Source organism: Macaca thibetana, chromosome 12, assembly GCF_024542745.1.
Source record: "Macaca thibetana thibetana isolate TM-01 chromosome 12, ASM2454274v1, whole genome shotgun sequence".
NCBI lineage: Eukaryota > Metazoa > Chordata > Mammalia > Primates > Cercopithecidae > Macaca > Macaca thibetana.
In genome coordinates, this window is record NC_065589.1 from 15,642,556 (window position 1) to 15,658,104 (window position 15,549).

The 15,549-nt window shown below is 41.9% G+C and overlaps 1 protein-coding gene and 1 non-coding gene across 7 annotated transcripts in view; one reads left to right on the forward strand and one right to left on the reverse strand.

The window, feature by feature from the left end:
• RHBDD1 (rhomboid domain containing 1) overlaps positions 1-15,549 on the reverse strand; it is a 163,565-nt gene that overhangs the window by 22,340 nt on the left and 125,676 nt on the right. The window contains exon 7 of one of the 6 annotated variants that reach the window (XM_050752164.1): positions 636-778. The exons of the other annotated variants lie outside the window; for them this stretch is intronic. Within the exon in view, the coding sequence (XP_050608121.1) occupies positions 651-778 (128 nt within the window). The 3' untranslated portion in view covers positions 636-650. Of the gene's footprint in view, positions 1-635; positions 779-15,549 lie in introns of those variants that run through there. 6 annotated transcript variants of the gene reach the window in all.
• Positions 12,401-12,535, forward strand: LOC126933282 (small nucleolar RNA SNORA48). Its single transcript, XR_007718521.1, has one exon. It is a non-coding gene; the product is annotated as a small nucleolar RNA SNORA48 (small nucleolar RNA).

Consider the following 15,549-nt stretch of genomic DNA (forward strand, 5'->3'; position numbering starts at 1 on the left):
TGACACCATCTTTAAATCCAAGCAGATTCCCCTGTTCTGTACCAAACTCCCCCTTTCATTAGGAGGACTGACAAGGTTTTCTATCATCTGAATAGGACTGCTTCTGGGTGGCCCTGGCAGGGAAATGAGAAAGAATGAGGAAAATCAAGAAGTTGCTCCCTCTAGGAGCCGGGCCCTCCCTCACCCCATTGCCATTCTGAGGAAAGCAAACCGTCATTGAGTTCGGACCTCCCTCACCTCCAACTTTATCGAGGTCTAACTGACAAATAAAATTGTATAAGTTTAAGGTATACAACATGATGGTTTTATAGATGTATTTATAGGTGTGTGTGTGTGTGTCTGTGTGTGTGTGTGTAGTGAAATGAGTACCACAATCAAGTTAGTTACCTCAGGGGCATCGATTCCACGTTTTCTACATGGTCTTGTTATGAAGAGTTTCTCTTTATTCTCATTTATCATTCTGGGGCACCATATTAAATCTTGGGAGGCCCTAGGAGAGCTCAGATCTGAAAGATTTTATGTTAGAAATGGAACTGCCAACTAAATGGAAGAAGGAGCTGGTGGTTTTAAAAACATAATTTTCTTGCTACCCACTTCCCAGTTCTCTCCACATACCAAGGAATTTACTGCTGCAGGTTCACGTGTGGCCATCAGAGCAGTGGAACTAGGTCTCGTCTGTGCCACAGGAGCGCAGCCTGGAAGGGATACATGGCCTGAGAATGGTAATGGGGGCACCAAGATCTCCAGGATGTGCCTGAGCCATGCACTGGCGAGGTACCTGAAAAGAGTGATCTCCAATTATACAATGACACCATGAGCACTGTACGGTTCACGACTCTCAGACTGCAGTGGGTATCCACCCTGCTCTTGGGTACGGGACACTAAAGAGGATCCTGGTGCCTGGAAATCTATGCCAATCACTTCCACGGGTACATTTCCATTTATTTTACAGCCAAACCAGAAGAATCTAATAACTAGATGTCTCTTTTGTACATCCTTGTTCAATGAAAAAGTGACTCTAAGGAAGTTAATACCTTGACACTCAGGACTCAAAAGGGCAACAGCCATACAATACTCTGGGCTCAAGTCCCTCTTCAGCAGAACCTCCCCACATTCTATGCACAGGGCAGAGAAGACTCAGAATGCTAATTATTTCCTTGAAGTGTTACACCAAGTGCTATGTAAAAAGGAATCGCAGGTGAGACAAATGCTGGCCATCTGTCAAGGCCTGTGAAACTGGGTAAGGAGGCAAGCATGTGGAAAGGTGGTGAGGGGCTCTGGGCCTCTTCCCCACAAAACACTCAAGCTCATTGCAGAGAGGCAGCCACTCTGCAACCAAAGAGCCCAAGTGAACGAAAAGGAGACTCTCAGGGGTGGGCAGCTACGAGGAGGAACAGGCAGAATTATCATTCTAACACAGAGTAGCCTTATTCATGGGCTCTGGAGTTGCTCTAACACTCACAGGAATGCTGCAAGAAAGATATGATCTACTTCACTTCTGCTAGTGAAGGAGGCAGGTCAAGGCCCCTCTCATCTGGTTTTCACTTGCTCAGACAATAACAATGATAACGAAATGCTTGCTGCTTCCAAGAATGAACATCTCCGTCTGTTTACTCTTGATCTAACTTACCTTTGTCTCTGGAAGAAAACAATTGAAACATAAAATGTTAGAGAGGTCCTTGCTGAAGGGGACTAGGCAGGAAAGAGAGTGAATATTACATCTAGGAATCATTTTATGAACTACTCCTAAGGCATAGAGCTTTGCTCTTGATCAGTAAGCACCAGTCTTAGAATGGGGGCACTTGGGTAAATGGCAAAGCAAATGAGGAAGCAGAGTGGAAAGGGGAATAGTCAAACACCCACTTCCCAACTTTCTCAGACAATGAGGCCAGACATGTCCCCCAGGTACCAATTTTGTGGTCACCAGCATCTCTAGCACAGGAAAATGTCTTACACAATTTTTTTGAGTAATTATTTCCTGGACTTGATGCCAGGCAATTCTCATTCTTTCTCTGGGGAGGATATACTTTGGGATTCCTGCTACAAATTAAATGGTTTGGATGAGTTTAGAAGAAGATCATTTAAGGACAATCAACACTATAGAGTTTTGTGTACACACACACACACACACACACACAAACTGCAAAAAGGAAATACTGAAAGTGAACAAGAACTCCGAGGCTGAAGTCCAGGGAGGAACTTTTGTGAGAAAAGATGGCAGCCAGAGGGCACAACCCAAACTCAGGTAGGGGTCTGAATCTCTACTCTGAAATCCAGGCCTATTAATAGATTAAAACGTAAACATAGAAAATCATATAGCAATGGGGGGAACCTGAAGGTTTGCATGCTTAATTTTTTTTTTTTTTTGCCACAGGCTTCCTTCCTTTCTTTAACTTTAGTTGATAATGGAGGGATTTGGTCTTCTGAATACACACGGTAACTTGTGAACCTACCTATAACCCAACCAAAAACTGACAAAAAACAAAACATTTCAAACAGACTTCATGAAAGGCACCCTCAAAGAGCAAGAGCCTGGCCAAGTGTGAGCAGAGAGTCCCTGGACTCAAGAGACACGTCTGTGCTGCTCACTGTCAGGTCACTATCACAGGTGTCCAGTCATCATTTGCTGAATGACTGACTCAAAAATTCCATAGATGGAGGGCAAATTCCACCATTTCCACCTCCTGCCTTGACCCAGAAACTGAGCCCATGAAGCAGCACTGCAGGGTTTTGAATGTGGGCCCACGTCACCATCTAGTGACCCTGGGAGTCCAGATGAACTGGGTGGAGCAGCCTTCCCAGGCCCACTCACAGGGGCAGACCCCTTTTTCCAGGCAGCATAGCAGGGCTGAGAAAGAAGATGATGGCTTTGCTCTTTAGGTAATCCCCATCTCTCTCTCCCCTCCTCTCATTTAGCACCTTTGTGTTTCTTTCTCAAGAAGTGGGCTTTTTCCATCAATGATTGACTGGATAAAGAAAATGTGGCACATACACACAATGGAATACTATGCAGCCATAGAAAAGAATGAGATCGAGAAGGGGCGGAGCAAGATGGCCGAATAGGAACAGCTCCAGTCTCCAACTCCCAGCGCGAATGACACAGAAGACCGGTGATTTCTGCATTTTCAACTGAGGTACTGGGGTCATCTCACTAGGGAGTGCCGGACAATCGGTGCTGGTCAGCTGCTGCAGCCCGACCAGCGAGAGCTGAAGCAGGGTGAGGCATCGCCTCACCTGGGAAGTGAATCCCTTTTCCTAGCCAGGGGAACTGAGACACACAACACCTGGAAAATCGGGTAACTCCCACCCCAATACTGCGCTTAAAGCGAACGGGCACAGCAGGAGATTATATCCCACACCTGGCCGGGAGGGTCCCACACCCAGGGAGCCTCCCTCACTGCTAGCACAGCAGTCTGCGATCTAACCGCAAGGCAGCAGCAAGGCTGGGGGAGGGGCGCCCACCATTGCTGAGGCTTAAGTAGGTAAACAAAGCCGCTGGGAAGCTCGAACTGGGTGGAGCTCACAGCAGCTCAAGGAAACCTGCCTGTCTCGGTAGACTCCACCTCTGGGGACAGGGCACAACTAAACAACAACAACAACAACAACAACAAAGCAGCAGAAACCTCTGCAGACCCAAACGACTCTGTCTGACAGCTTTGAAGAGAGCAGTGGATCTCCCAGCACGGAGGTTGAGATCTGAGAACGGAGAGACTGCCTGCTCAAGTGGGTCCCTGACCCCTGAGTAGCCTAACTGGGAGACATCCCCCACTAGGAGCAGTCTGACACCCCACACCTCACAGGGTGGAGTACACCCCTGAGAGGAAGCCTCCAAAGTAAGAATCAGACAGGTACACTCGCTGTTCAGCAATATTCTATCTTCTGCAGCCTCTGCTGCTGATACCCAGGCAAACAGGGTCTGGAGTGGACCTCAAGCAATCTCCAACAGACCTACAGCTGAGGGTCCTAACTGTTAGAAGGAAAACTATCAAACAGGAAGGACACCTACACCAAAACCCCATCAGTACGTCACCATCATCAAAGACCAGAAGCAGATAAAACCACAAAGATGGGGAAAAAGCAGGGCAGAAAAGCTGGAAATTCAAAAAAAAAGAGCACATCTCCCCCTGCAAAGGAGCGCAGCTCATCGCCAGCAACGGATCAAAGTTGGATGGAGAATGACTTTGACGAGATGAGAGAAGAAGGCTTCAGTCCATCAAACTTCTCAGAGCTAAAGGAGGAATTACGTACCCAGCGCAAAGAAACTAAAAATCTTGAAAAAAGAGTGGAAGAATTGATAGCTAGAGTAATTAATGCAGAGAAGGTCATAAACGAAATGACAGAGATGAAAACCATGACACGAGAAATACGTGACAAATGCACAAGCTTCAGTAACCGACTCGATCAACTGGAAGAAAGAGTATCAGCGATTGAGGATCAAATGAATGAAATGAAGCGAGAAGAGAAACCAAAAGAAAAAAGAAGAAAAAGAAATGAACAAAGCCTGCAAGAAGTATGAGATTATGCAAAAAGACCAAATCTACGTCTGATTGGGGTGCCTGAAAGTGAGGGGGAAAATGGAACCAAGTTGGAAAACACTCTTCAGGATATCATCCAGGACAACTTCCCCAACCTAGTAGGGCAGGCCAACATTCAAATCCAGGAAATACAGAGAACACCACAAAGATACTCCTTGAGAAGAGCAATTCCAAGACACATAATTGCCAGATTCACCAAAGTTGAAATGAAGGAAAAAATCTTAAGGGCAGCCAGAGAGAAAGGTCGGGTTACCCACAAAGGGAAGCCCATCAGACTAACAGCAGATCTCTCGGCAGAAACTCTACAAGCCAGAAGAGAGTGGGGGCCAATATTCAACATTCTTAAAGAAAAGAATTTTAAACCCAGAATTTCATATCCAGCCAAACTAAATTTCATAAGTGAAGGAGAAATAAAATCCTTTACAGATAAGCAAATGCTTACAGATTTTGTCACCACCAGGCCTGCCTTACAAGAGACCCTGAAGGAAGCACTAAACATGGAAAGGAACAACCAGTACCAGCCATTGCAAAAACATGCCAAAATGTAAAGACCATCGAGGCTAGGAAGAAACTGCATCAACTAACGAGCAAAATAACCAGTTAATATCATAATGGCAGGATCAAGTTCACACATAACAATATTAACCTTAAATGTAAATGGACTAAATGCTCCAATTAAAAGACACAGACTGGCAAACTGGATAAAGAGTCAAGACCCATCAGTCTGCTGTATTCAGGAGACCTATCTCACATGCAGAGACACACATAGGCTCAAAATAAAGGGATGGAGGAAGATCTACCAAGCAAATGGAGAACAAAAAAAAGCAGGGGTTGCAAATACTAGTCTCTGATAAAACAGACTTTAAACCATCAAAGATCAAAAGAGACAAAGAAGGCCATTACATAATGGTAAAGGGATCAATTCAACAGGAAGAGCTAACTATCCTAAATATATATGCACCCAATACAGGAGCACCCAGATTCATAAAGCAAGTTCTTAGAGACTTACAAAGAGACTTAGACTCCAATACAATAATAATGGGAGACTTCAACACTCCACTGTCAACATTAGACAGATCAATGAGACAGAAAGTTAACAAGGATATCCAGGAATTGAACTCATCTCTGCAGCAAGCAGACCTAATAGACATCTATAGAACTCTCCACCCCAAATCAACAGAATATACATTCTTCTCAGCACCACATCGCACTTATTCCAAAATTGACCACATAATTGGAAGTAAAGCACTCCTCAGAAAATGTACAAGAACAGAAATTATAACAAACTGTCTCTCAGACCACAGTGCAATCAAACTAGAACTCAGGACTAAGAAACTCGATCAAAACCACTCAACTACATGGAAACTGAACAACCTGCTCCTGAATGACTACTGGGTACATAACGAAATGAAGGCAGAAATAAAGATGTTCTTTGAAACCAATGAGAACAAAGATACAACATACCAGAATCTCTGGGACACATTTAAAGCAGTGTGTAGAGGGAAATTTATAGCACTAAATGCCCACAAGAGAAAGCTGGAAAGATCTAAAATTGACACTCTAACATCACAATTAAAAGAACTAGAGAAGCAAGAGCAAACACATTCAAAAGCTAGCAGAAGGCAAGAAATAACTAAGATCAGAGCAGAACTGAAGGAGATAGAGACACAAAAAACCCTCCAAAAAATCAATGAATCCAGGAGTTGGTTTTTTGAAAAGATCAACAAAATTGACAGACTAATAAAAACAAAATTGACAGACTAATAAAGAAGAAAAGAGAGAACAATCAAATAGATGCAATAAAAAATGATAAAGGGGATATCACCACCGACCCCACAGAAATACAAACTACCATCAGAGAATACTATAAACACCTCTACGCAAATAAACTAGAAAACCTAGAAGAAATGGATAATTTCCTGGACACTTACACTCTTCCAAGACTAAACCAGGAAGAAGTTGATTCCCTGAATAGACCAATAGCAGGCTCTGAAATTGAGGCAATAATTAATAGCCTACCAACCAAAAAAAGTCCAGGACCAGATGGATTCACAGCTGAATTCTACCAGAGGTACAAGGGGGAACGGGTACCATTCCTTCTGAAACTATTCCAATCAATAGAAAAAGAGGGAATCCTCCCTAACTCATTTTATGAGGCCAACATCATTCTGATACCAAAGCCTGGCAGAGACACAACAAAAAAAGAGAATTTTAGACCAATATCCCTTATGAACATCAATGCAAAAATCCTCAATAAAATACTGGCAAACCGGATTCAGCAGCACATCAAAAAGCTTATCCACTATGATCAAGTGGGCTTCATCCCTTGGATGCAAGGCTGGTTCACCATTCGCAAATCAATAAATGTAATCCAGCATATAAACAGAACCAAAGACAAGAACCACATGATTATCTCAATAGATGCAGAAAAGGCTTTTGACAAAATTCAACAGCCCTTCATGCTAAAAACGCTCAATAAATGCGGTATTGATGGAACGTACCTCAAAATAATAAGAGCTATTTATGACAAACCCACAGCCAATATCATACTGAAAGGGCAAAAACTGGAAAAATTCCCTTTGAAAACTGGCACAAGACAGGGATGCCCTCTCTCACCACTCCTATTCAACATAGTGTTGGAAGTTCTGGCTAGGGCAATCAGGCAAGAGAAAGAAATCAAGGGTATTCAATTAGGAAAAGAAGAAGTCAAATTGTCCCTGTTTGTAGATGACATGATTGTATATTTAGAAAACCCCATTGTCTCAGCCCAAAATCTCCTTAAGCTGATAAGCAACTTCAGCAAAGTCTCAGGATACAAAATTAATGTGCAAAAATCACAAGCATTCTTATACACCAGTAACAGACAAACAGAGAGCCAAATCATGAATGAACTTCCATTCACAATTGCTTCAAAGAGAATAAAATACCTAGGAATCCAACTTACAAGGGATGTAAAGGGCCTCTTCAAGGAGAACTACAAACCACTGCTCAGTGAAATAAAAGAGGACACAAACAAATGGAAGAACATACCATGCTCATGGATAGGAAGAATCAATATTGTGAAAATGGCCATACTGCCCAAGGTAATTTATAGATTCAATGCCATCCCCATCAAGCTACCAATGAGTTTCTTCACAGAATTGGAAAAAACTGCTTTAAAGTTCATATGGAACCAAAAAAGACCCCGCATTGCCAAGACAATCCTAGATCAAAAGAACAAAGCTGGAGGCATCACGCTACCTGACTTCAAACTATACTACAAGGCTACAGTAACCAAAACAGCATGGTACTGGTACCAAAACAGAGATATAGACCAAGGGAACAGAACAGAGTCCTCAGAAATAATACCACACATCTACAGCCATCTGATCTTTGACAAACCTGAGAGAAACAAGAAATGGGGAAAGGATTCCCTATTTAACAAATGGTGCTGGGAAAATTGGCTAGCCATAGTAGAAAGCTGAAACTGGATCCTTTCCTTACTCCTTATACGAAAATTAATTCAAGATGGATTAGAGACTTAAATGTTAGACCTAATACCATAAAAACCCTAGAAGAAAACCTAGGTAGTACCATTCAGGACATAGGCATGGGCAAAGACTTCATGTCTAAAACACCAAAAGCAACGGCAACAAAAGCCAAAATTGACAAGTGGGATCTAATTAAACTAAAGACCTCCTGCACAGCAAAAGAAACTACCATCAGAGTGAACAGGCAACCTACAGAATGGGAGAAAATTTTTGCAATCTACTCATCTGACAAAGGGCTAATATCCAGAACCTACAAAGAACTCAAACAAATTTACAAGAAAAAAACAAACAACCCCATCAAAAAGTGGGCAAAGGATATGAACAGACATTTCTCAAAAGACGACATTCATACAGCCAACAGACACATGAAAAAATGCTCATCATCGCTGGCCATCAGAGAAATGTAAATCAAAACCACAATGAGATACCATCTCACACCAGTTAGAATGGCAATCATTCAAAAGTCAGGAAACAACAGGTGCTGGAGAGGATGTGGAGAAATAGGAACACTTTTACCCTGTTGGTGGGAGTGTAAACTAGTTCAACCATTATGGAAAACAGTATGACGATTCCTCAAGGATCTAGAACTTGATGTACCATATGACCCAGCCATCCCATTACTGGGTATATACCCAAAGGATTATAAATCATGCTGCTATAAAGACACATGCACACGTATGTTTATTGCGGCACTATTCACAATAGCAAAGACTTGGAATCAACCCAAATGTCCATCAGTGGCAGACTGGATTAAGAAAATGTGGCACATATACACCATGGAATACTACGCAGCCATAAAAAAGGATGAGTTTGTGTCCTTTGTAGGGACATGGATGCAGCTGGAAGCCATCATTCTTAGCAAACTATCACAAGAACAGAAAACCAAACACCGCATGTTCTCACTCATAGGTGGGAACTGAACAATGAGATCACTTGGACTCGGGAAGGGGAACATCACACACCGGGGCCTATCATGGGAAGGGGGTAGGGGGGAGGGATTGCACTGGGAGTTATACCTGATGTAAATGACGAGTTGATGGGTGCTGACGAGTTGATGGGTGCAGCACAGCAACATGGCACAAGTATACATATGTAACAAACCTGCACGTTATGCACATGTACCCTAGAACTTAAAAGTATAATAATAAAAAAAAAAAAAAAAAAGAAAAGAATGAGATCATGTCCTTTGCAGGAACATAGATGAAGCTGGAAGCCATCATCCTCAGCAAACTAACACAGGAACAGAAAACCAAACACCACGTGTTCTCACTCGTAAGTGGGAGTTAAACAATGAGAACACATGGACACAGGGAGGGGAAGAGCACACACCAGGGACTGTTGGGTGTTAGGGGGCAAGAGGATGGAGAGCATTAGGACAAAGACCTAATGCACGTGGGGCTTAAAACCTAGATGACAGGCTGACAGGTGCAGCAAACCACCACGGCACATGTGTACCTATGTAACAAACCTGCATGTTCTGCACATGTATCCAAGAACTTAAAGTAAAATTAAAAAAAAAAAAAAAGAAGAAGAAGTGGGCTTTTGCTTTCTCTCTAGTTTTCTGTTATGTTCAATCAGTTCCTTTCCACCAAATTCTAGAGCTTTGAAGAAGGGCCACAAAAATCCACCTTTGGATTAAAAAAAAAAAATCATATCTCCCCAAAACACACAAATCACATGACAGATAACTTAGAGCAAATGTCTAGTATTCTAAAGAAAACAAACCAAAAGAAACAACAGGCAAAAAAACACCTCTCTGGTTTTGTCAAGAAACTTGCCTGAACATTTGAATATTAGTAGCCACATTTATCCCACATTTGCAAGGCAAAAAACTAAACTATAGCAACTAAACAGAGAGAAAAGAATGGAGTATGATCTGAAAGTGGCTACTGCTGCTTCATGAAGCTATCAAAAGTCAAATAACCTGGTAGTCTATTCTTTCTCATGCCTTAGCTGTAACAGAGAAGAAAACTGGCTTGGAACAAAACAATGAGAAATGAGGAGGAATACACTTTGATACACAGCCTGAAGACGCTCGTTCTGCTTCACTGTGATGGCAGTGCAAAGGAAGTGAGCCCGCAAAGGGTTCAGATGTCCTTCGACACCAGACTTCGCCGCTTACTTGTACTTCACTTATTTGTTACTTCTTCTATTCCTTCTCTCACTCACTTGCACATTCACCAACAAGTATTTCTTAAGCACCTGCCTCAGTTCTGCCACAGGTGTGAGGAGGAAAACAGGAGTGAATGAGAACAAGAGGCGGCTTCAGCCACTGTAGGGACAGCACTCAGGGAGGGTGAGTTTTTTAAAGGCCCATGAAAATGTTCCAGACCTCAGAATAATTAGTTGGCTCCAAAATGAAAAAAGAAACTATAAAATTAGAAGTAATACACATTTAATTAAGTGTCTATGAAATATACCATCTCAACTATTTACAGCTCGACTCACATATATGATGATATATATTATACATGGAATCTGTGGGACAGATATGAGATTGCATACGTTTTAATACACTTGAAATGACATGGGGCAGAGCTTTCAAAAGTAAAAGTCCACGAAGGTCCTCAAATGTCCCCACATGATGGGCAGGACATCCCTCCTCTCCGAGGCACACACCAGCTGCCAAGATCGCCTTGTGAAATCCTGAAGAAAGTCGCATCCCTGAGCCTCAGTTTCCTTATGGAAACAAAATAAAACCATGGTCCTCCGGGCAGTTTTGAGAACCAAATAAAAAAAGTACACTGGAAAGTATTTCATAGGCTGGCAGAGATGAAAAGAAAAAGTGTTAACTCCTTACATCTTTATTCCTCCAAGTGGTGAATGCCTCTCGCTATGTTTGATGCTACACACCTGCTGCCCAAGCAGGCACTCAGAAGGGAAATGGATCTCCACACTGCCTAAAAATAAGGCTGCTTCCGTGCCCTCTGGCAGCCAACAGATGTTCACGATGGACAAATTCACACACAAACCAGGATGCTTCGTGTACAGATAAAACTTGGTCCATATCATGAGACTCCAAACAGACAAAGGTTAAAAAGGGGAGTTGGGGGGGAAGCTTATTTTAGTAAAAAATGAAACCGTTTTTCAATTAGTTTCAGTTCTAAGCAGACACCATCTTCTATTTGCCCTAAAAATGAGAAGCTGGAGACTGCTCCTCAATTCAGTTTTATTTCTCTCTTTTGTTGACACTTTGAGAAACACCTTAATTCTCCCGGCTAGCAACAACAGTAGGTAAAAGGGGAAAATACATTCAATTCTGGAAAGAAAGGATCACACAGCACAGCACAGAAATATATCCTAGGAGGCCATGTGATTTTATTTTTTGTCACTTTTCTCTTTTCCCTTTTCATCTCATGGACAACCATTTGGGGAATGGGGTAGGAGAGGGCTGGGGTGATGATGTGACCAGGTTAAAAGTAGCCCAGGACATAAAATACAAAAATGAAGAGGGGGAACAGTTATAAACTTCTGAAAATAGAAACTGACTGCCTCAAATGTGTTACTCCGGTACACCAGACCCTCCTTCTGAGTTCAAGATTCCCTTTGTGCCTCATCACAGGATGTGTTAAGATGATATACAGTGTGTTTAAATAAAACAAGAAAACAAACCAAGAAAAATTTAGCGTTATGAAGAATGAGCGTCTACTAAAAATACTCTAAAATGACTTCAAACATGAAATCACATTTAAAAAATAACTTTTTAATGACTTGGGCATAAGTGACTCAGGAACATATGGATTAAATTTCCTTCAAAATGCAAATGGCTTTAACAATTGGGGGAGACTTGTTTGGTTTGTAGGACACCGCTCTGAAAAGGAAAGAAGTCTGTCAAACGGTACTCACGTTAGCATCATTTTCTGGTGCTTTCTTTGGTGACGGAGTCAATTGGCCATAATGGCCATTACCTAAGAAAGTTGGAACAGCTTCCTTGGACTTAGTTTAACTCCCTTTTCCTATTTAGGCAAAGTATTCAACACGTTTATAATAAATGACTCTCCCTCACCCCTAATATCTCAAGCATCAAAAACAGGTCTACTTCTGTTTTAAAAAAAAAAAAAAGGCTGAGCCGTCTTAGCTCAGAGCAAATGGCTATTGCCTCTTTGTGACAGTTGGGCACAGACTTATATACAGGGATGTTTTTCATTCTTTTAGCCCATTAGGAACTAAGGTCAAGAGACTGTCACTTTTTTTTTTTCTTAAAAACACACATTTTAGACAAAACCTGCAACAATCAGGCTCTGTGTTACCTGCTGAGCCTTTGGTTTTTATCACACCAACCTCACACTCTCACCAATGCTACTGTCGCCACCACCGTGACTACAAAACACCTCAGGGTTCTGATGCGGGAAGAGTAGCTTCTAGTTGGTGGTGCCCACCTCTCATCAGCCAGAGACAAAGCAACCCCTTGTTTATCCCTGCTTGACTTTTGGCCTGTGTCTATGCCTGGTCCATGCCTTGATGGAAGGAAGGAAGGAAGGAAGGAAGGAAGGAAGGAAGGAAGGAAGGAAGGAAGGAAGGAAAGAAAGAAAAAAAAATCCCTTAGCAATCATAGTGTTTACTGTTTCCAAAAGGCACCCTCAAATATCATTTCCTTCCATCTTGGAGGACAGTTATGACAAGTACTGAACCCACTTCTTAGATGAGGAAATTGAGAGCTGAGGTTCAGGGAAAAGCCACATAGCAACAACTAGCCATTCTGCAAACACTGATTATACTTTCAGGCCTTGGCTTCTTTTATTGTTTCCGTTGGTTAATTTTTAATAGTCACCCCCTCTAGAAGGTCAACTACCCCACTTAAAAATGCCCTGTTTTCAAGGGTCAGAACAAATGCCACGTTTCAGAGAAAGTGCTCAAACATTCAATCTCCAAGTGCTCTTGTTTGTGTGTCAAGGTGGGGGCTAGGCTATCATCTCAGGTTATTCAATTAAACACTAATCAGAGTGCTGCTGTGAAGGTATCTGGTAGATGTGATGAAAGTCCATAATCAGCTGACTTTAAGGGAGATTATTTTAGGTAATGTGGATGAGCCTGATTCAATTGGTTAAAAGGCTTTAAGAGCAGAGCTGAAACTTCCCTGAAGAAGAAGAAATTCTGCTTGTGGACTGCAGCTTCAGCCATGCGCCTGCGAGTTCCTGCTCACTCTTCTGGACGGCCTGCCCTACAGATTTTGGACTTGCCTGCTCAGCCCCCACAATCGCGTAAGCACTTCCTTGCAATAATAGCTCTTAATATATGTCTCCACTGGTTTTGTCTCCTGGTTGAACCTTAAGTGATAAACCAGGTAATATCCCCTCTGTGTTCCTACAGTTTATACAACTCTTACATCATTTCCAGCTTATTGCTGGTACTGTAACTTCTTTGTAGGTAGGCTCATGTCTCCTATCTTTGTAAACCACAGAGCACTAAATATGTGCTGCAAGAATTAAATTATGTTATGCAAGAGCCCGACAGAGGGTGCTTCACCTTCCTGTGAGATAAGTAAAACTCATACAAAATGCTCATGAAGAGATATAAGTAGCAAAAGAGCCTCATGGCCTTCGAAGTAATTTTACTGAAGAAATATTACTGTCACCTACCAACAGGTTACAGAGTTTCCCTTCATTGTACAGGACAGTCCTATGCATGCAGGGTATTTAACATTCCTGGGTCCCCGGCACTGAATGAAAATTATATCCCCTTTACCCTGACTCCTATCATTTCAACAACCTAAAAGCCCTCTCACACACACGTTTGCAAATGTCTGTTGGGGGTGTGGACACACTACGCCCTTCTCTAGCTAAGAATTACCTTCTTTCCACTATAACAATTAAAATGTATCAAGCTACAGAGAGAAAAATTACTACAACAATGACTTCTACAACGAGTTGTAGAATTACGGATCAGAAAAGTGGAATTCCACTAATAGATTATCATGAAGGCCAAAAAGCCCTCACATGTATAAAGTTAGAGGTGGGATAAGAATTCTCAACTTCAGATATTTTATTCAGGCTAATTTATATAATCTCTTTATTAATTCAACAAGTACTTAACAGCCCTCCTATGAGCCAGACACAGTTTGTTACCAGATCATGGGAAAAAAGCTAGGAAGATTTTCATCAAGTATGGAGGGTACACTTGGGATATCCTGACTTGAAATATTTGTTATGTGGGATTTACGCAATTTACTCTTGGGAACTGAAGCCACCTCACAAAGAGTTGGTCCATTTTCTATAACAGATCTCAGGTGATATAGATCTGCATCACAGCATCATCAGGGAATCTGTTAGAAAAACAAATTCTCAGACCCAATCCCAGAACAACTAAATCAGGAATTCTGAGAGTGGGATCCAGCAATGGTTCTCAAATTTTAGTGTACAACAGAATCACACCTGCAGAGCTTATTAAAACACAGAATCCTGCATCTCACACCCAAAGCTTCTGGTGCAGATCTCCCATGCTCCACAACCCACCCCACTCCCATTTCTACAAAAAAAAAAAAAAAAAAAAAAAAAAAAAAAAAAAAAAATTAAGAAGGATGTGGTGGCCTATGCCTGTAGTCTCAGCTGGCTATTCACAAGGTTGAGGTGGGGGGATTGCTTGAGCCCAGGAGTTTGAGGCCACTGTCCAAAAATGTGCATTTCTAACAAGCTTCCAGGCAACACTTTTAGAACCAGTGCTCTAGATCTGCACTGATACAATGGCCATCAGGCACACATAGCTATTTAAATTTATATGAATTAAAATTATGTATAGCTGAAAACTCAATTCCTCAGTTGCACTAAGTTGTACTTATTTCTACATCCTCACCTCCTACTATCCATTTGTAAATACATTCCACATGCTCAGCACTTGTGGCTAGTGGCTACCATATTGGACAATGAAAACACAGAGCACGTCCGTTACTGCAGATACTTCTACTGAACAGTGTTGCTTTCGGGCTACTGAGGAGGCCCCTAGAAGAATCCCTTCTATCTAGTTAGGTACCATAGGCAGAGAAAACTGATACCAAGGATGAGCCTTACGGTGAAGAGTGCAAGGACAGATGGCCCAAATTGCAGGCATTGCTTGTGGTTGACCTGCTTCTCACCTGGGGAACTCTCCACAGCTCCAAGATAAGTAGCATCAAGGATCTATTTATTTAACACTAGTTAACTACTCTCCTAAATAATGCTGGAAAAGCTAGCAATTTATTGAGACAATCATATGGTTTTTGTTTTATGTGACGAATCACATTTATTGATTTGCGTATATTGAACCAACCTTATATCCCAGGAATGATGCCTACTCGATCATGGTAAATTAACTTTTTGATGTGCTGCTATATTAAGTTTGCTAGTATTTTGTTGAGGATTTTTGTGTCTACGTTCATCAGTGATATTGGCCCGTGGTTTTTTTCATTGTGTCTTTGCTATAAACTTCGTGCTTTTTCAAGCAGTTGCAGTTCTCCTGTCTAGCCCGCTGCCTCTAGACTATGCTGTAAGTCCTCTCAATGAACTCTATGT